Source organism: Aspergillus campestris, assembly GCF_002847485.1.
Source record: "Aspergillus campestris IBT 28561 chromosome Unknown P168scaffold_8, whole genome shotgun sequence".
Taxonomy (NCBI): Eukaryota; Fungi; Ascomycota; class Eurotiomycetes; order Eurotiales; family Aspergillaceae; genus Aspergillus; species Aspergillus campestris.
This window is the reverse complement of record NW_020194343.1, coordinates 297,742-318,178: the sequence shown is the minus strand read 5'-3', so window position 1 is coordinate 318,178 and position 20,437 is coordinate 297,742. Positions and strand designations below refer to the sequence as shown.

At 52.2% G+C, this 20,437-nt stretch overlaps 6 protein-coding genes across 6 annotated transcripts; 3 read left to right on the top strand and 3 right to left on the bottom strand.

Moving 5' to 3' along the window:
* Positions 1–738: 738 nt before the first annotated feature.
* Positions 739–3,083, bottom strand: P168DRAFT_297891 (sodium/calcium transporter; the record flags this gene model as incomplete). The annotated part of the gene is made up of 11 exons (XM_024838216.1): positions 739–781; positions 839–927; positions 976–1,043; positions 1,096–1,318; positions 1,379–1,686; positions 1,742–2,052; positions 2,103–2,144; positions 2,191–2,238; positions 2,294–2,357; positions 2,409–2,929; positions 3,058–3,083. The coding sequence occupies 11 exons, from the start codon at positions 3,081–3,083 to the stop codon at positions 739–741; spliced, it is 1,743 nt and encodes a 580-aa protein (XP_024691582.1).
* Positions 3,084–4,954: 1,871 nt separating this feature from the next.
* On the top strand, positions 4,955–5,324 carry P168DRAFT_291167 (uncharacterized protein). The gene has a single exon (XM_024837358.1). The coding sequence runs from the start codon at positions 5,087–5,089 to the stop codon at positions 5,273–5,275; it is 189 nt and encodes a 62-aa protein (XP_024691581.1). The 5' UTR covers positions 4,955–5,086; the 3' UTR covers positions 5,276–5,324.
* Positions 5,325–6,352: 1,028 nt separating this feature from the next.
* Positions 6,353–8,462, top strand: P168DRAFT_305363 (glycoside hydrolase family 72 protein; the record flags this gene model as incomplete). The annotated part of the gene is made up of 4 exons (XM_024838923.1): positions 6,353–6,436; positions 6,501–6,538; positions 6,603–6,628; positions 6,701–8,462. The coding sequence occupies 4 exons, from the start codon at positions 6,353–6,355 to the stop codon at positions 8,158–8,160; spliced, it is 1,608 nt and encodes a 535-aa protein (XP_024691580.1). The 3' UTR covers positions 8,161–8,462.
* A 10-nt stretch (positions 8,463–8,472) lies between these two features.
* P168DRAFT_328088 (serine hydrolase domain-containing protein) lies at positions 8,473–10,220 on the bottom strand (the record flags this gene model as incomplete). The annotated part of the gene is made up of 7 exons (XM_024841313.1): positions 8,473–8,664; positions 8,772–9,335; positions 9,403–9,483; positions 9,549–9,657; positions 9,746–9,806; positions 9,862–10,080; positions 10,130–10,220. The coding sequence occupies 7 exons, from the start codon at positions 10,218–10,220 to the stop codon at positions 8,473–8,475; spliced, it is 1,317 nt and encodes a 438-aa protein (XP_024691579.1).
* Positions 10,221–14,911: 4,691 nt separating this feature from the next.
* Positions 14,912–17,466, top strand: P168DRAFT_238951 (putative C6 transcription factor; the record flags this gene model as incomplete). The annotated part of the gene is made up of 4 exons (XM_024833640.1): positions 14,912–15,310; positions 15,449–15,556; positions 15,611–16,314; positions 16,374–17,466. The coding sequence occupies 4 exons, from the start codon at positions 14,912–14,914 to the stop codon at positions 17,464–17,466; spliced, it is 2,304 nt and encodes a 767-aa protein (XP_024691578.1).
* Positions 17,467–18,801: 1,335 nt separating this feature from the next.
* P168DRAFT_175045 (uncharacterized protein) lies at positions 18,802–19,597 on the bottom strand. The gene has a single exon (XM_024832915.1). It carries the CDS (start codon positions 19,460–19,462, stop codon positions 19,019–19,021), a length of 444 nt encoding a protein of 147 aa, XP_024691577.1. The 5' UTR covers positions 19,463–19,597; the 3' UTR covers positions 18,802–19,018.
* Positions 19,598–20,437: the final 840 nt, after the last annotated feature.

The window sequence follows — 20,437 nt, the reverse complement described above, 5'->3', positions numbered from 1 at the left end:
CTACTAAATTAGACGAAACATCATCCTCCTCTCCACTCACACTCATCTGAGTAAGAATAATAAACCAATAATTCATAAATAATATAACAGGGTAGCCTCGGTACTCGGCTACCCACTCCATACACACTCTACCTTCACCCCCCCCCGAATCGGTCGGATTCCGTCGGTTCCTCTTCTCTCTTCTCTCCTCTCTCAACTAACTTACGACTTACCTCCCACTAGGCCAATCCTACTAGGTAAATACTGAGACGCATATTCTCGGCCGCGGTCGGAGTGGTCCGCGCTGACACCCTACGACTTAGTCCTTACCCGCTCTACACCCCTACCAGGGACGGCCCAAGGTACTATTACCCGCCGATGGTCTGACCTTTTCGTCCCCCGCCATTGGCCTGTTTCTCCGTTGGGCCGATCTATCTGTCCATTTTTCTCCGGACTCGCCTAGTGTCTAGTACGTAGTGGGCTTAGTTCCTACCGGTGGGTAATGGTTTACTACTGGGTAAGGAAAGGGAAGGTCAGATGAACACGTGAATCGGTCGGCCCAGATTGAGGGAGGGAGGGATTCGGCTACGGTCGGTCCCGACTTGTCACGGGGAGTCGGCCGTGGGACTTTTTTTTCGGTTATTTATTTTTGGTTGGATATTGAGAATTAGGATATTTGGTATGATATTATTTGATTTATTGTGACAGTAGTATCTAGTAGAATGACAATTTAATATATATGGGTATATATATATATTATCAACCACCCCCCTGCATCGCTTCCGTCTTGTTGGGGTAGAACCTGTCTTCGGTTAGTTCTTCCTGTTCTGCCTTTCGGGATGAGGAGACGGAGACATACCACGCGGCCAGGGCGATGATCACATACATCATGATCAGCAGCACTCCTTCCAGCCAATGTGACTTGCCGTCTCCGATGAGATAGTTGACCTATTTCATTAGTATATAATATCGAACCCGAATTTTGGACGTACTCACCAGTAAAACAGACACAAACAGCAGGATAATCTGGAACCCGTCGAAATACAGATTCATGTCTTCTTTGCCTGTACCATCGTTAGCATCATGTAATCCCACCCAATGGAAAAGAGGGAATACCCATAATCCATCCGATAACCACAATCAACGGCAGCACCAGCATCGCTATCTGCATGCTCGATCCCACCGCCACGCCAATTGCCAAATCCATCTTGTCCTTGCAGGCCACCGTCACCGCCGTCGCGTGCTCGGCCGCATTGCCCACAATCGGCAGCAGGATCAGTCCCACAAACGTCTTCGAGATCCCGCTACCCTCTTCCGTGATGGCGTCGATGGAATCCACCTGATCGGTTAGTATCGTAGACATAACATAGAAGCGGAGGAAGAAGAAGATGGAAAATACCATGTATTCCGCACACAGCGCGATCAGCGCCGTCGAAACCGCCAGCGTCAGCACCGCCACCCAGATATGCAGCTGCGGCTCCTCCGGCTCATCGCCCGGGTCCTTCAGCGCCAGGTCCTGCGCGTTCTGGCCCCCCATCGTCGCCGTCATCTTGCCGATCGTCGCAATCCCCCGGCTCGCGTCGCCCTCTTCCACCCGTCGGCGGCGCTTCTCCACCTTGGGGCTCGGCGCGTTGTAGATCTCCGTGTGCGACTTGAGCTGGAATAACAGATAACATCCGTACACCACTAGCAGAATCACGCTCGTCCCTGGAATCCGTCAGCAGGAGTGCCGCAAGAGGCCAGTAGGAAAGGGGGATCGCACCTCGCGACAACGGCGTAATGCCGTGATCTGGCCTGTCGTTGGTGCTGTCGCCATCCATGCGGTTGCCCGCCCACGAGTGAAACGCTGTCGGGATGATCAAGCTGCCCACCGCCAACGACAGCAGACTGGCTGCCGTCTGCGCCACGATCGGGTTGAAATGCTGTTCCAGCCGGTTGAGGCCTCCGAAGAAGAAGCACATTCCCATCACCAGCAGCAGGTTGGAGAGCATACTCCCGATCAGCGATGTCTGCACGATCAGGATCTCGTCGTCCACCAGCGCGATGATTGCCACGATCAGCTCCACCGCGTTTCTATTCAAGTCAGACCAACTGACTTCACGAATTGGGGCACAGTGACTTACCCGAACGAGGCATTCAGCAGACCTCCGATGGTTTCACCGGTCCTACAAACATTAGCCTGGGCCCAAGCCCTTGAAGGGATGGACTCACCGCAGCGCAATCTCTTCCGTCGCAAAACCTAGCATGGCCGCGAGGGGACTAACTTGTCAGCTTCTCTCTCCATTCTGAGAAAGTGATTTGAATAAGAACATACACAATAGCGATAAAGTTGACCACGAAGATGGCCACCGGATTGGCATGCACATAGTTCAAGGCAACTAAAAATCATCAACACCCGCCCGCTCCACAGATCCTAGGTGATAACTTACTTCCGGCCGGCGCGGCGAGCATCAAGACATTGATCCAGGAATTCAGCACGGTGGCCTTGAACTGTCCCACCGCGGTGAACTTTTGCTTGTCCGGGTAGTCCTCCAGCTGGTCTCTCTGACTGGCCCCGTCATCCTCGGCCGGACTGGATCGGCCAAAGAGCGTTCGCTTGCGGGCTTTGGTGTGGCTTCCGGAGTCGCGATTGGTCACATTGATGGGCGCGGCGCTGTGCATCGACGGATCGTCGCCCGTCTTCTCGAGGCTGCGCACGCGGTTGACCTGATCGGTCCCGGACGACTGGGGCGGGAGTCCGCGGGAATTCTCGGCATCCGTCAGGTCATCAGATATGCCGCGCGGCGCTGCCTCTTCATCATCGGACAGGCGCAATTCGCGCGACGCGCTGGGGACGGGAGCCAGTCGATTTTCGAGGTGGATGGAGCTGCCTCGTCGCGGACGGGAACGGAATTTCTTGAACGGATTATGGGAGGCAGGCTCCCCTTCCTGGTCATACCAGGCCAGGTTCCTGGCATGGCGTCGGTAGATATCTGCGTGTCACCCGATTAGCGACTTGGCACGGCCATAAGCCAGGGGTTGAGAAGCATACGCATATTCAAACCGATTTTCAACCAGTGCGCGTCAAACTATTGTCACGTTAGAATCACAACTGGCCGGGGCATGATTTATGTAGAACCGGGCCATGGCCACGTTGACAGGGCCCCCCACCAGCCGACTGACGGCGGTGCGCTAGGCGCCCAACAAAATATTGGAAGATATAGAGTTTTCTTTCTCCCCGCCCGAAACAGGCACACGGGCTTCACCGACACGTCGGCTCGTAAAAGCAACAGTGAAGACTTACGGTGACGTGGTGGCTATGGTCAGCCTCAAAATCTAGGACGAAAGATGGTGTGGCTGAAGTGATGGGTCTGAATGCTAAGCCTCAGATGCGGTCCAAGAAATACCAAGACTCTTGATCACGACAAGCTTCGGAGAAACAAACAATCAATCCCACTGGCTCGTTACACAAAGGACAGAAAACGATCGGAGTTGAAAGATCGCGACGAGAGGGATCGAATTCCAGTCTCCAGTCCACGATCAAAAGAATGTCTACACACGGAGTGGGAGTGAAAAGGAGGGACTAAAAATCAACAAAAAAGGGAGTGACTGAATAACAAAAGGAAAACGTCCCGAGGATATCTATTAGATTGGCCTGGGAAATAGGGAGGGACAAGAAGGATAATAAAAAAAAAAAAAATCAAATAAGACAACAAAAACAAAGAACAGATCAAATTAAGATCGTGAAGGCACGAAAAAGAGTGAGATTCGGTCTTGCAAGGAGGGAAAAAGGCATATTGCAGGGGAAGAAAGGGACATCCTCCTTCACCCAACTCAGCCACAAGAGGTGTAGATCAGTGGATGTCCGCTAATTACCTCGGAGGATGACTGTATATGCATTCTCCCCAACGCCGCTCCAGGGGCCAGCGATGCGAGCCAGATTCAACCCAGCCAGTCAACAGGACGATAGCCGTGACCTTTGACCAGAGGACACTCAAATTGTTCTTTTTCATTACAGTGGTGTGGCGCCGGTGGACGGATCTGATTGACCGACGATGATATTAAGGAGACGAGTTGTGTTTAGCGCCAAGAGACCGGATCTCACTAGTCCTGATGAAGTGGATTGACCGATTCCACTCCCGGAGTCATTCGTAGTGCTAGAGACACCAGCAGATTGGACTGTACGACCCAGAGAAAGTCGAGAGGTAATGGGTGTCGACGAAGATCTCCCACCTCACCGTCGGATGATCAAGAAGCCATCAGGAAACCTTTTCCTTGTCCGGAAGAAAGTGACGGACTGAACGGACCCTGCCGATGAGTACGGTATCATCCGACGCCAGACCCACTCTGGCTCCGATGGTGAAACGTGGAGGCTGCCCAATATGAAGGAGAAGCCTAGAATACGGTGTGGTAGTAGTAGTAGTTGTTGTAGTAGTAGTAGTGGTGGTAGTAGTAGTAGTAGTAGTAGTAGTAGTAGTTTGGAAAGTTGTTGTTGTTGTTGGTTGAGATGGAGGAAACGAACTATTCCTAATTGGGGGATAGTGGCTGGTGCTATTGTGGCGGTGATATATAGACTGCGCCACAGATATCTATATAGAGAGACAGTGAGGTGAAATCTTCTATGCTTACTCCTGAAAATTCCCACGCAGTCATCATCCGTGGCAGTGGAAATGGTTGGTCTACAATCCCATTCAACGGAGAAGCACCTTACCGGGAGAGGAGTCAAACGTTCGATCATCCATCCCCTTGCATGCCCCAATCGAGTTGGTCGAGGTAGTCGTGGTGGAGGGAAAGAAGGGATGATATCCCCCATGGCAACTCCTTACTTCTTCATCTGCACTGGTCAAGTCTGATCGTTGGACTGTTGTCTGTTCATGGATAGTAGGGTTAGCTTGATTTACCCCCCTCTGGTGATCATTGTTTATTTAGCATGATCCTGATGGGGAACCGTTTCTTTTAGAAACCCGAACTGTACGATGTTTACTGACTATTGAGAAACTAGGATTATGGTGAAACTAACTACATCTGGCCTGTCTCGAATGCATGAGTTTGAACGAAGAGAATAGAACGTGCAGTTCGAGGGCTGCAGGTCGGCACTATTTATGACAACTGGCGGATGATGGGAACGATGGCCCTGCACGTGGCTGAGCACGGCGTCGTTCAATATCAGAATATCCCCACCACGAGTTATCAATGGGTAAGCATACGCGGTGGTTTGGTCGCGTTGGTCGCGTTGGTGGCTGCTGGGTGGATTTATCCGGCTGATATGAACGATAGGGCGGTGGCTGGAGCATATCCAGTATCCACCTTGGGATGATAGCATGATGCCATTGTCTATGAGGAGACCATACTAACCGATTGAGAAGTCTATATCCATATTTAGATCCCAGATGCCTCGAGAAAGCAAAGGCAACGGTATCATGGCCGAACCGGCACCAGTTGCCGCCCGAGACTCCAATTGGTGTATGGGATAAACGCCCATGGATCTAAGAATGTGCCTTGATGCATCCTCATCCTCATTGGTGATCCAATTTCTAGACCAACGGTTCGATCTATATTCAACCCAGCGCCACTCTATCTCGTGCCGCGGTACTAGCCCATCGTCCATTGGCCAACCAGTTGTGATCTCGTCCTCCAGGAGCTGAACCCAGAGATTTCTGATTCATATTAACTAAGATTAGATCAAACGGTGGATGTCAATCTGGAACACCCGGTATCGATTGGTTCCTGGATTGCGCCCGGTGGGTCCACTACTCTAGACGATGGTCTGCTTACTCCCATTGTAAGAGGAACCGTGGTCTCCCTGCGTGGAAATCAACAACTGTATTCATGCGTTGGTGGAATCGGGGATTTATTTGACCATTTGGACTGTGTGATGGACGAGGGAACACAACGCGGTCCTCGTCCAACAGATGACGAGCCTTGGATTCCAGAGATCAAATACATAAACAGAAGAGAATCAATAACTAAAATAAGATAAATATAGAAAAGAGTCAGCCTAAACTAACCGGCGTATCCTGCGGACGAATTATGCAGCGCCTTACCCAAAAGAGGGATGGCAGCCCCCTTCCTCAGGCTCCCCATCCCCCTCTCTTTTCTTCTTCTTCTTCTCCTTTTCTCTTCTTCTTCTTCTCTCTCTCTTTCTTTCTCTCTCTCTTCCTTCTTCATCTCTCTTCCATCCTTTCTTTCCCTCGTTTTTCCGGCTCTTTTTTTTTGCCCTTTTCAATATATTGTCATTCGTTCTTCCCCTCTCCTGTCACTTCCTCATCATCTCATTACTCTTTTCGTCATCTCTGCCGTCTCGAGATAAACTGGGTCCGCAGATCCTCAAAAGTTGATCAACCACCCGTGGTTGTAGATCACCAACAATCATTTCCTTGCTGGAGTTCTCACAATGAAACTCTCTCTCGCCTTGTCTGGCGCCTCGTTGCTGGTGGCTCGCGCCCTGGCGGCCAACTTGCCTCCCATCGTCACCAAGGTACGCGCGGTTTCCCCCTATATAACACGGTCGCAAGTCCACAAGAACATGCTGACTCGCGCAGGGAAACAAATTCTTCTACTCCAATAATGGCACCGAATTGTAAGTCGGACAATCAACCCCACAAAAAGTCCCTCTGATCGTCCCGCTGACAGGGATCGTGTAGCTTCATTCGTGGCGTTGCCTATCAGCGTATGTGACCCATCCCTCTTCTCCCGTGCTCCGAGCACCAAACGGGACGACAACTGACGTGATGGGTTCCAGAGGAGTACTCGGCCAATGGATCGGCCTCCTCCAACAACGATTATGTCGATCCTCTCTCGGATGATTCCGACTGCGAACGCGACATCCCCTATCTGCAACAGCTGAACACCAACGTCATTCGCACCTACGCCGTGGACCCCAAGGCCAACCATGACAAGTGTATGAAGGCCCTGTCAGATGCCGGCATCTACCTCATCACCGATCTGTCCTCCCCCTCCGAGTCCATCATCCGCAGCGACCCCCGGTGGGACGTCGATCTCTACAGGCGCTACACCGACGTCATCGACGCCTTCGCCAAGTACGACAATGTCATCGGCTTCTTCGCCGGTAACGAGGTCGCCAACGACAAGAACAACACCGGCTCCATTGCCTTCGTCAAGGCCGCCGTGCGCGACATGAAGGCCTACGTCAAGGCCAAGGGCCACCGCGAGTCGCTCGCCATCGGATATGCCACCGACGACGACGCCAGCATTCGCGAGGGCCTGCGCGACTACCTCGTCTGCGGTGACGAGGAAGCCCACATTGACATGTTCGGCTACAACATCTACGAGTGGTGCGGCGACTCCTCCTTCGATACCTCGGGCTACAAGGAGCGTACCAAGGAGTTCAAGGACTTCCCCGTCCCCGCCTTCTTCTCCGAGTACGGCTGCATCGACCCCCGTCCCCGCAAGTTCACCGACGTCCCCGTCCTCTTCGGCCCCAAGATGAATGACGTCTGGAGCGGCGGCATCGTCTACATGTACTTCCAGGAAGCCAACGACTACGGCCTCGTCTCCGTCGACGGCGACAAGGTCAAGACCCAGGCCGACTTCTCCTACCTCTCCAAGCAGATGGCCAAGGCCACCCCCTCGGGCGTCAAGAGCGAAGACTACACTCTCAAGGCCGCCGCCACTGCCAAGTGCCCGGCCGTCAACAAGGACTGGGAGGCCGCCGAGGAGCTGCCCCCGCCGCCCAACCCGGACCTGTGCGACTGCATGGTCCAGTCGCTCTCCTGCCAGATCAAGGACTCGGTCAAGGAGAAGGAGTTCGGCAGCGTCTTCGGCTACATCTGCAGCGACGGCGACGTCTGCGCCGGCATCAACGCCAACCCCAGCAAGGGCAAGTACGGCGCCTACAGCGTCTGCAGCCCGCGCCAGCAGCTCTCCTTCGTCATGGACCAGTACTACAAGGCCCAGGGCAAGAGTGACGAGGCCTGCGGCTTCAAGGGTAAGGGCGAGACCAAGGACAAGAAGGAAGGCGGCTCCTGCAGCAGCCTGCTCAAGGAGGCCGGCCCCAAGGGCACCGGCACCGTCAAGTCCTCGCCCACCGACGGCGGCAACGGCAGCGGCGCCACCGCCAGCGGCTCCGAGGGTGCCGCCGGCATCGCCGCCAGCCCCATCGCCGTTCGCGTTGGTAGCTGGCAGCTGGGTGCCTACGCCGTGACGGCTCTGGTGGCCGGTCTCGGCATGATCTTGCTGTAGTGGTTTCTCACTATGGATTCGTTGTGAGGTTGAATTGGACATTGTCTTGTATTTTCTTCGTTTTTGAATGGGGACGTTACTCAAAGTTGGGAAGTACATATTTGTATAGGTGTGGTTTAGTTTGAATGTGACGTACGTTTTATTTTCTATCTTTCTACCTTTTATTGTTCTTGTTGTAGTGCCTGTAGCTGTCTACTTTTCTCACTTTGTATTGCACTTTCCACCCCACAACATCGTACCTAGTCCAGACGGCAAACAAGCAAACAAACAAACACAAAAAGGCGGGGGAGACAATAAAAAGCAAGACCTAATTTATAGCTTCGCCATATTACTCACATCACCCACCCCAGACGTGGAAGGCTTCTTCTCGGTTTCCGCCTCCACAGCAATAGCGCTGTAAAGAGCCCGCTCCAGCTCAATCAACAAGTCCGTAACGCTCGCGTCTGTCGGCGGCATGAATTGAGTGAAGAGCGCTGCGGCGATGCCTGATTTGGGGTCGATCCACTGTTGAGTTTGAGTATGTGTTAATTAGTATTGTAGTATTGCATTAGGGTAAGGTTTGTGGGGGTATTAGGACGAATGTATGTAATGTACAAGAAGGAGAGACAAACCCAATGCATATTCGGCAATCCACTCCAGTTCATACTCCCCGCTCGTCGTCGACCGGGGATATCCGTCAGTGTGATGGTTCCTCCAAGGGCATGGTCAGCTTGCGCGGCGTCGTTGATGTCCTTGATGTTGAGGACGCGACGCATCTGCGAGCCGAGTGGTCGGGGCATTGCTTGTCGGCATTGGGCGTCTAGTTGGGGGCCGAAGAGGAAGTCGAATCCGGATTTGGTGAGGAGTTGGGGGGTTGGTATCGGGCCCTGTTGGCTGACTGCGTCGTTGGGGGCGGAGCTGGTGCTGGATTGGAGGATGGCGACGAGGAGTTTAGAGAAGTCGGTTGGAGTGCTGAAGAGGCCGATGCCGCCGAGGGCGTGTTGCGCTGGTTGGGCGAGGGTGAGTGATCTCTTTGCGTTGGGTGCTGAGGTTATGCCGTTGCGGTACTTCATTGGGACGAGTGCGGGGAGATGAGTCTTCCGTTCCGGGTGGAAGGTCGTGGATTGGGCGCCTAGTTTGCTCCAGATGTGGGATTGCGTGTAGTCTTCGAGGGTGGAGTTGGTGGTTCGCTCGATCTGTGTGTTTTTTGTTAGGGGGGTTTTGGTGATCGTGGAAAGGAGAGGGGGGGGTGGGAGGGCTCACGAGTTGGCCTGCCCAATCGAGGCCGCCGCCGTAGCCCCAGGAGGTGCCGGGCTCGAAAAGGAGCGGGTGGTGGTAGCCGGCCTGGAGACGAGGTCGTTGTAGTCAGGATCCTCCGTCGTTGCGAGTGGGGGTGGCTGGTAGCTCACCATGCTGCCGCTGAGGGTGTACGCGGTCCGGCCTTGGGATTGGGACCAGTGTCGAAGGAGCTTCGACGTCGAGTCGTAGACGAGCCCGGAGGTGTGGCATAGAAGTTGACTAGGTGGTTGGATGTCAGTCTCGCTGATGGGGTAGTAGTAAACCACCGACAGAGTCGATATACAAGCGAGTGGGCTGGTGCAGTTACCGCAGTGTCAACTTCCCCTGAACGGGATCAAGCTTTGGCCGTGCTGGTCCTCGAGATGCGTCTATATTGGCCAGTTAGAAGAGTATATTTGTTTAATTATCCTAGACGGGAGCTACCGTGTTCCATGCCACGGAGGATCTGGATGTCCTTGAGCTCCGGCAGGCGCTCACGCACGTCGTCATCCAGCGACAGAATGCCTTTCTCGACTAGTTGCACTACAGCAACAGCCGTGACCAGCTTCGTCATGGACGCAATCCAATAGAGGGAGTCCATTGGCACTTCATCTTTATCGTCCGGATGTGCCCGGCCAGCGGCCTTGCTGTAGATAGTGTTTCCTTGCGTAGTGAGCCACGATCAATATCAACTTGAGGGGTATTGAAATACCAGACTGGTCCACAGCAATGAACGCTGCTGCGTGCAAGGACCCCGTTGTGGGGTGGGTGTAATCATTGACGATCCGATCGAGGTTTTCCATGCTTGAGAAAGTTATTGTCAGATATTCACCAATACTAAGTCAATTATATCGGTCAATTGATTCGTATCCTCCGGTGATGTGCCCTGTGGAAGTGACTGCAAACGGTTGGCATGCCAGCTGACCTGCAGCGTTTGCGAAGTCCTTTCGCCACTGGTTTTCATTTTGTTTTCTCAATCATCAAGCAAGCTTTTCCGTGGGTCCGAATCTCCTCGTTTAGGACGCGTTTCCATCCGCTCTTTCCGCAGGTTCTTGGCATTGTTTGGACGTCGCTGCGTGATGAAGCATCCCTAGCCGAGGTTCATGATGTCGCCCCCACCCAGGTTGCAGGCTAAAGATAGGACGCCTAATACCACATTCAATCGAAGATGATACCGACACGGCAAGAAGGACACGGGTGGTCTCTTCGTAGCCAAGAGTTGACCTCGTGTTCGATGTTCATCACCATAGACTCCAGGTATAGAGCTGCAACCGGTAATCGACAATAGCCACATCACAGCACCATATATACATACACATATATGGCTGGTGGGAGGGAATGTCATCCGCCTGGAGAGCTGGGCCAGTAGACTATGGTGGAGATAAGTGATAGCCACCGGCTGAGGGAACTGGAAGGCTCTCGGTTCCCCTTTCCCATTCCTGTCCTTAACTATAGAGGATTATGAGACTCTGTACGGTTCTATGTACGTTCTATGTACGTTCCATGTGAAAACAATACCACGTATCGGTGTTCGTTCGTATATATGCAGTCTAGTATTTGGTGTTGATGTTATTTGGAGTGCCTTAGTCGACATTGTATGTAAGGAATTCCTAAAGATTGCTCGTTGAATAATATAAATAAAATCGAGGTCATGATAGAATTTACGTAGCCACTGATATACCACTTATCTGAGTTTGTTTGTGCTGCTCTTCAATTGGCGAGTGTGCCGGGTTGACCAGCCCGGAGATATACTCCGAAGATCCTCGCGGCCCGCGGCCCGTACACCACCATTGATGATCTAAGATCCCGATATGCGGGGAGTTGAACTCAGCTGGGCTTCCTCGTTCGCCTCGAGGGTAATGCTACCGATCCGATCCGGCGACTGTGACTAGATCAGCCACGCGGATCATATCCGCGGAGAAGATGCAACCGACATATGCCAATGTGGGCCCACATACGCTTCCGCCGGTAACCACTGCCCGGGCATGTTAGATGGTTCCTCCCGTCTTCAACCTAACGTACCCTGAAAAGCCGAATCTACCGGGAAGGGAACGCAAATTCGAGCCACTTGCAGGAAAGTCCCGCTAATCCACAGCTCAGGGGCATGCCAACGCTAAGTCCACCTCCCATGCTGAATGATCAGCGAAGAACTGCAACATTTGCCTCCAACCACTAGTCCCGTTTCCCACCATCCTGGTACCAGCTCACTTCCCGGGGAACATGTTCAGTGAGGGTCAGAGGGCGAGATGTAGAGCCACCGTCGTTTTTTCCCTACCACTTCTCTTCCACTGTTTTGTTTCCCTTTTTTTTATCTTTGTCGTTGCTGCTTCTCTCCTTTTCCTTCATCTGCCATGTTTAGTGCCTGTTGAGCCAACCTTATTGTAACTCATTAGTTATACCTATGCAAGTTAAAACCGGTGAGAAGATCACACTACTGAACCCTGTGACATGCAGGGAACCACTCAGGGGGGTTTTCTAGGAAACCTTGACCCCCACAGCGGTCCAGCAGATTATGAGACCAAGACATCCGTTTTCAAACCGCACGATCTGCACTCGCCGGTGGAAACGGCGCACCGGCACCGGCCGAGAAATGTCCACTAGTTTGACCACTCGGATCCGAACGAAGAGGCCGGCCCTAGGAGCCTTGGGGACTGAAGATCACCCTGCACCGTCAACTGCCTTCAGCCAATCCATCCCATTTGTTTTGTTGGACCAGGAAATTGCCACGGGGTGAAGCCAATCGTGGATTCGACCTGATCGAACCCACCCACCTCCGCCCAACAGGAAGATAGACCGACGCAGGCCCATCCAACCTGATCAGGGATAGGAAACCACGGTCTCTGTGGGCTTTCACAGCAGACAAACGATGGCGATAACAGGCCGAGGAAAAATAGTTGGTCCGCAGGACAGAAGTGGAGATTGACTGGCGGGAAGAGGAAAGAAAAGGAGGGATTCTCCCCCGGAAGGAAGTTTGGGCCACGGAACCAATTTCCCTACCAATTACAGTAACCTCAGGCTCCGACTTCCAACCATGGGACAGGAACAGAACAAAACAACCCTTGCTCCTTTTCCTTCTCTCACTTCTTCTTCTTCTTCTTTTCTTTCTCAACTTTCCTCCAGTTTCTTCCTTCTTTTGCGTCGGCCAATTTAGTTGGACTCGGTCCTCAATTCGAATTGCATTCTCCAGTGTCGTATTGACACGTTATTGAGATGTATCGGTCGGATTTTCCATCGTGAGGTTGTCCCTGGTGAGCCCTGCCTGGCGCACGGCCTCGGGGCCATTGATGCCTCTGAGTCTAGCTGAAAATGAACCCGAACTACCTCAACGCATTCGAGTGATGAACCCATTGGACGATACTCGACTCCCGGTGTCTTTGATACACCGCTGTCTGCCGATATGGGCCCTCGTGGTATAAGAAACCGTGGGTCGGCGGGATGCACCCCACACGGCTCCTTTCGCCCTCCCAAGGAATTGCAAAGTCGATGCGCTGGTCTGCAATTGCACAAAGGCAGCGGACTATCGCTTAGGTGTTTCGAATCTCCTGAGAATGAGTGGTAGTATGAACCGTCATTTGCGTGCATCTATATCTCACAACTGTCGGTGACAGTCGAGGCAGTGGAGGGCATGCTTAGGCACCCCGTACGGCAGAACAAATTCAAATGGACCTTCCATCAAGAAGTCTTGTGCGTGCAAGAAAGTCTATGCGTGAGGTAGCCTTGATTGGCCCTCTGGTTTTGTCTGACGCGAAAAGGAATCTTCTGTATTTTTGCGTTGCTTCTCCGGACCCGATCAACGGGATTGACCCTATCGTTGTGATAAGACAGGGGGCCTTACGGCGACGAAGACTCACAGACCGAAAACGGGACCATAGACACGAGTCAATCCTCCGATTGAATGTTACATGCAGGTCCACTCGAGTTGACATCATGTCCTGTCGATCGGCCGACCTGAGGTTTGTGCCCAAGTCCTTGCCCAAGTCCTGGCTACTGGCTTCTCTCATGCATCCGGCGTTGGTGGCCCAAACAGTCGGTGGATGGCAGCCAGCGCGCGAAACAGACAGGGGTCTCAATTGTCTCCGCGTTACCAAGGAAACGTGGCAGCCTCCACCGTCATATTAACGGGCACACACACGTCATTTCATTGACTATCTCAACCTGTAAATGCAAGGTGGTCCTGCTCCCCAACACCACGCGGGGATGCCATTGGGTTCATTGATACCTGAGGAAGTGGTTTGCACTGCTGCGAGAGACTTTCCGCCTACCGAAATCGGGGTGTCTATGATCCCCGTGAACACCTGGCGTCGGCCTCACCTAAGTTACTGTCTTACTGCCGGGTATCATGCAGGTCGACCGAGAGTCTCATCCGAGAGAGAAACGCTGATCAAGACAAGGAAGATGGTGTGGTGCGTTGGGGATATTCTCTGACAGGATAGATCCAAAAACCCGGACCTCTCGAGTAAACCCGAGCTCGCCTAGCCCTCTGGCGGTACCCTTCTGGGCGTTTGGTCAAATTATTGGTGCCACCAACGATGGTGTGGGGACCAAGGTCGCCGAAAATACACAGCAACTCATGAAACCTGGATGGTAAAGGGGTCAAGGGAAGACGTGCAGAAAACATGGCTTACGAGCCAAGTAGTACTACCAAGGTACCGCTACGGTTATGTACAGGCTTCTTATTTTGATTTTTCTATCATTATACTTTATTCCCTACCGTTTCTCTTGTGCAGAATGTTGTTCTAGAGTCCCTCATTGAAACCGGGGCATTCGGGTCGTCAAGTTACTTGGACTTACGCATAATTACTTGGCAGCCACAGCAAGCATACCGACCACATACGCATACAACTTGGAAGTCGGAACGGGGTCTGACTCTTAGGCTGCCGCGGCAGTCACCTCCAGCCTACCACCGTCCGCCATTTCCACAGTCTCGGCTCTCATTCTAACCCCATTGAAGAAGCATCTTCCACTGTCTACCCGTCTATTCTACCGTCCGAGACCCATTGGACCTGACCCCGAGACGGAAATGGTAATAAAAATAAATAGAGAAAATGAGAAGAAAAGGCTCAGCTATCGACCAACGACAGCTGCCACCGTCTTTGATCATAATCCTCCATTTTTATTATTTGTCGATGCTGTTGCTGTTTCTATTGTTATTACTGTTATTGTTGTTATTCTTGTAATCGTTATTGTCATCATTGTGGTTATTATTAGGATCGATTTGTCTCTAAATTAACGATTGTTTTTTGATGTTTTTGATGTTGTTTTATTTTAATTTTTATTTTGGTTTTATTTTCCCTTGTCCCTTTTTGGCTCTGGTGCCCCTACGAACTTCACTCCCCCCCACCCCATTTTTCATCCTTTTATTGTCTATTGTTTATCAGTGGATGTCTTTAAAACGGATGACCACTAATTCGAGGCGCCTCGTACTACCGAGACAAGGACCTGGACTATCCGTCGGGACAAAGGGCACCAACGACATCCCACCCTCCCAGAAATCATGAGTGATCCCAGCCGTCCTCCCCATTTCCTTTATGACCCTTACAATACAGCGTCGGTCCCCGAATCCTCTGAGCATGAGGCCGGCTTCAGTGACTGGTCCCCTTCCAACCTCCCCTTCGGGTCCAACTATGAAGGGATCCCCGGCTTTCCCGCAGAATCCTCGACGGCAGCCTCGCGCAACATCCCAGGCGACCGGTCGTTGAAAACAAAAGTCGCCATCCCAAGGTCGACACACGCGAGCAATTGGACCAGTAGTGGCCGCGTCAGCCGGGCCTGCGAGAATTGTCGAGAGCAGAAAGCCAAGTGTAGCGGACATCGCCCAACGTGCCAGCGATGCCAGGAAGCAGAAATCCGTTGTTCCTACGGGGATCGCAAGCGAGAGAAGACGGCCAAGTGCGTTGTGTGACATCATCTTCCATGTAAAAAATGGCATGGCCAAGCAAAGAATTTTTTTTTTTTTGTTTTTTTATAAACGAGACGACACGAAATATTCTGACAGGAAGTCGATAGGCAGCTGAGCGACTTGACGCACCAGGTGCAGACATGTACACACCGGATCCAAACTTATCAGGCGCTCCTCCGAGAGATCGTCCCCAAGTTAGATTCCCAGACGGCGCAGCACGTGGAGGGTATAGTCAACGAAGTAAGGCCCTCCACAAAATCATTCCTCGCATTCTCTGATGACACCGAGATTGAGAAACACGTGGTCGATCGCGATCAGTCCTTCGCTGGGGTTAACGATTCCACCCTTCCGACCGCTGTTAGTTCAACCAATGTGGCTCGGGCTTCAAGCCCGGGGCCGGCCTCCGGAACGCTGGATTATACCAACGAAGATTTCAACCGTGACGAGAAGGTGCAGGCGATGGGGTTTGTCGGGGAACACTCGGAGGTTGCATGGATGTACCGGTTGAAGCAGATGCTGGAGCGGACGATCCCGGTGTCACCGGAGGCTTTGGATCGCCATTCGCTTGCTTCGGTGAATTACTTTGTTGATGAGACTGACATCCCCGTGTTAGACGACGTGGACATCACGGATCGACCTCCGCAGGCCCTGGCCGATTACCTGGCGGACATCTACTTTGAAGTTGTGCACCCCTCTTTTCCGATTATTGGCAAAGTGATCTTCCTGAAACAACTCAACTCATTTTATACGGCCCCTTTCATGCGGCCCGGAAAAAGGTGGTTGGCAATACTTCACTTGATCTTCGCCATCGCCGCCAAGTACTCCCATTACTTGCAAGACGAAACGGATGACACCCCCGATGGCAGCCTCTCTTACTTTTCTCGTGCGTGGAAGTTGAGCAATAACGAGATATCCCTGTTGGATCACCCCAATCTTCAACAAGTTCAGGTGGAAGGTTTGACTTCTTTCTATCTACTGCTGACGGGACAGGTCAACCGGTGCGTGTGCTTGGCTCTTCTCGACATCCCCGCCCCCAGCTACTAATTTCCGTCACTAGATCATGGAGATTATGCGGCCTCTCTATGCGGTCGGCAGTCACGATGGGGTTAAATTTGCGCAGTGAGAGCAGTAGTATTGCACCCGTATCCAAAGAGACGCGGTATCGGGTGTGGTGGTCCCTATACATGCTCGACTCTCTCCTCTGTGTGATGACCGGTCGGCCCCCCAGCAGCAGCGATGATTTTCGCACCACGCCACTTCCACTGCCGTTTAGGGAAGAGGTCTTTCTGGAGGAGAGAGTAGCCCTGCTCATTGAAGACCATGACGCCCGAAATTTGTTCATGGAGTCTCTTCTCTGCAGGGGGTCGGGGAAGTCGGCGATGGAAGGTGCCACAACACCGGACACAATGGGACCCCCGCTGACACACATAGGGAGACAATGTGAGCAACTTGTGTCCATTGCCATGGAGTCCCTCACACCGAACTTTTCGCTCTATTTTCTGTACCTCGTCGATCTGGTGCTGACCGTGCGTGAGACTGTTGACACGATCTACGCTCCAGGAGCCGCCCGAAAATCATGGCGTGACATTGAGGCGGCGATCGCCGTCCTGAACGGCAAGGTGGATGCTTGGCACTCTCGACTTTCACCCGCGTATCACTTCACGCAAGGGACGCCTGGCCTGGAGCAGCAACGGACCAGCTTGGCATTCCACTTCTACAGCACCAAAATCCTCATCTCACAACCCTGCCTGAGCCGCCTGACGCGACACGGCCCAGGCACGGAGACGTCGGGAAGCTTCTGCGACACCATGGCCGACGTATGTGTCAATGCCGCCGGCCAGATGATCGAGCTCTTCCCAGAGTTGCCAGATCCCACGTGGGTGTACCATGTCTCGCCTTGGTGGTGTATCCTTCACTTCCTCACTCAGCCGCTGACGGTACTCCTGATCGAACTGCTGCTCCGGTCCAAGGCCGGGACAATCCGACACCGGACCGTGCTCGAGCAGGTCTGTAAGGTCACCCGGTGGCTGTCTCAGCTGTCGACGAAGGATTCATACTACCAGCGAGCGTGGCTCGTGTGTAAGGGTCTCTACACCCAGGACGCAGGGGACCCGGACACTAGATCTTTCGCAGATAAGGAGCGAAACTGACTTCTAGCAGAGATTGCAAATCATCTCGGCAAGGCTTGCTATCGCCTGGTTGGTTGGGTCCTTTGTGCCTAGCTCCAATTTTTGATCTTACATGATCATGAGATCACTCAGCCCTCCCTCCGGCTCCCCACAGTCGGATTCCTCCCTGTTCCTTTCTGTCCTTGTTTCGGTCGAACAACTTCCCGACAAGGCAGGACAGGTTGTCAATTCGCCCTGTTTGTCCATTGGGAAAAGTTTCTGGAATGCAGGACATCGCTTTCGGGACCGTGCAGACCTTCTCTGTTTCCTACCTGTTTTCCTTTCCCTTTCCATTCCCTTTGACTATTTTCTCCTCCCCGGTATATCTCTCTCTCTCTATCATCGACCTGTTGTTCGGCAGAAACTTTATAGATCGGGTATTGGTATACGACCCTAGATTATGCGGACTGTTTTCTTCTTATAAACTCCCTCGCCCCCGTGGTTCATCCACCTGTCTTATGTCTCGGATGCTCACAGCTACTGACCTGGCTCCTTTCTACGTGGTCATTGTCATTGTTTGTTTCGGAATCTTTCTTTATTCCTCTCCTCTTCCCCTTCTCAGTTTGATCTTGATATGATACCCACCTCGGTAATCAGTGCATCTTTCCACCCAAGTAGACGTGGATGACGAAACTTGAGGTTCATTTGTCAGACCGATTAAAATCCTTCAACATATTTCGAAGGATAAGCCAACCAGATGATAGTCCGTCCAACCACCTCGATGAGGCAGGTTAGCCCTGTGCGTCGAATAATAGTGGAATACAGGGATGCTCTGATTTCACACACCCTTGCATGTGTCCATGTGGGGGGGTGGGCTGTGGGGTCCCTGCACTCCACCATTCTCCCCTTGTCTGATTTTGATTCTCATTCTCATTTTCTATCTTGTTTACTTCTATTGTTCCAGAACCCTTCTATTCTTGTATTCTCTATTTTCCCCCATTCTTCTGCTTCTTCATTTTTTCCTTCTATGTCTTTTTGCTTTTTCGGTCCCTTTCTCTACCAGACCGCTCGCATACCCATGGATCGATGGTCCGTGTCTGATACCGGGCTAGAGATTCCACTAGAGATCAGCCTAGTGTCGGTTTGGGTCGATCGATGACGACGGACATACTCCATTTCCCTTGAGATGAGTCACACTCATACTGACTAGGCAGGGAGCGGCATCGTGGGTGTCCTCTACAGTGCCACCGATTTCAGCCTGCGAGGGATGATGCAGTCCTTACTCGGGCAGACAGGAGGACCACGGACATGACCGCTGTCCTTTATTACATCACGGCCCGCACACCATGGAAGCACCCAATTCCCAACATTTGCGCGGTGGGTCCCTTTTGCTTGTGCCGTGGTCCCTTATTCGCTGGTAAGCAGACCCGTGGCAGTGGAGAGCTCGTTCTAGCTCGATACCTTATTGTTCTATTCCACTATTATTCAAGGGTTCTCCCCCGCTAGCTGATTGTTTTACCATCGACTGAGAAACCTGAGTCCACTGCCGTGCATCTGTCTGGCTGCTGCGGGAGCGTTCTCCCTTCCCTAGGTTTTACAGGGGCTTGAGCTGGAATATGGTCTGGACTTTGGACGTCCTCCGGGGACTCTGGCACACGGTAGGTTGGTATTGAGTGATATAGTTGTAACCTTGCCGTTCACGATTGTTGGAGTTTTGGAGTGGTTTGAAACAAACACCGAACCACCAGAATGGAAACCACAGAAGTGGAGGGGTAAAAAACAAAAATATAAAGGGAAGTGAACAAGAAAGAAAAGACATAAGAGAATGATGCGAATTTCGCATGCAACGCGTAGACTTCCAGGATCTAGGTGCACCACTGCACAATTTTATTGACCACTCCACACCATATCCACTTTGACATTGAGGGCCCGGAATTCCCCCTCCCAGTCTTGAAATGCCGAAACGGAAAAAAGAAGAGAAACCAAGAAAACCTACAAAGCGGTAAAGATGAAACAAATCAGAGAGAAAAAGAAACATGAGATCGACCGTGAGCAAAACTTTCCAGTGGGTTGAGGTCTTTCCTAATCAAGAGAACAGCGCCGAACTTGCGGACGGAGCTCTATCTCTACTCGGGAGGAAGGAGGGTCACGAATTTCAGTCCCATCAGACACTAGACGGCCTAGTCGACCGGTGATAGCTGCTCCAAAGAGACCTGTCACGGCCTCGCTTATGCGCCTGCCAGCCAACTAGTTAGTCCACAAATATGCGGTCCCCAACCACCATGACAGGATAATCCATGCTGGACCATGCTGGATAGAGATGTCCCAAGCAATTTGAGGATGCTATCTGTACGCCACGAAGGGGGACACAGCAGATACTCCGGCGTAGGTGATAAGAGTATTGGGCACACCATGAAATCCCTGACTGAATCGATACCCACCACCCGGGGTTCCTCTTTCAAACCCCGACCCGTCCGTCCGTGGAACGGACCAAATCCCGATCGTGCATGATCGGTCCCTTCGTTCTCCTGTGCCACGCGTGTGTCATCCATCCAAAGATGCAATTGCCTGGGAACTTGGGGTGCGATTGGCTCCTTCTCGGGGTCTATTGTAGATGAACGACTGCCGAGAGTCCGGTACCGGTTAGGTAGTGTGGGTCTCAAGTTCTCAACCTCAAGTCTTCCTCTAGAATGGTCTCTTCTGGATGGACAGCATAGCCAATCAACCCGACTGTCCTGTCACCTGGATTGTTCAATAGTCATTGTGGTGATCCAATCGATTCAAAGCCACCAGCGCCATGACAAATCTTATATTATGCACGATCATGATGTCTGGACCCGGGCAAGATCTTTGGGACAGACTGAGTCGGATTAAAGTTCAGCTAGAGCATCCTTCCTGAGAACAACAGCTATTATCGTTCGTAGACTACCAGGATCAATCGCAGATTCTCACTGATTGTGAATGCCAGAAAGTGCCTCAGGCACCAGACCCACCTCCGCAATACAGTCTCTCA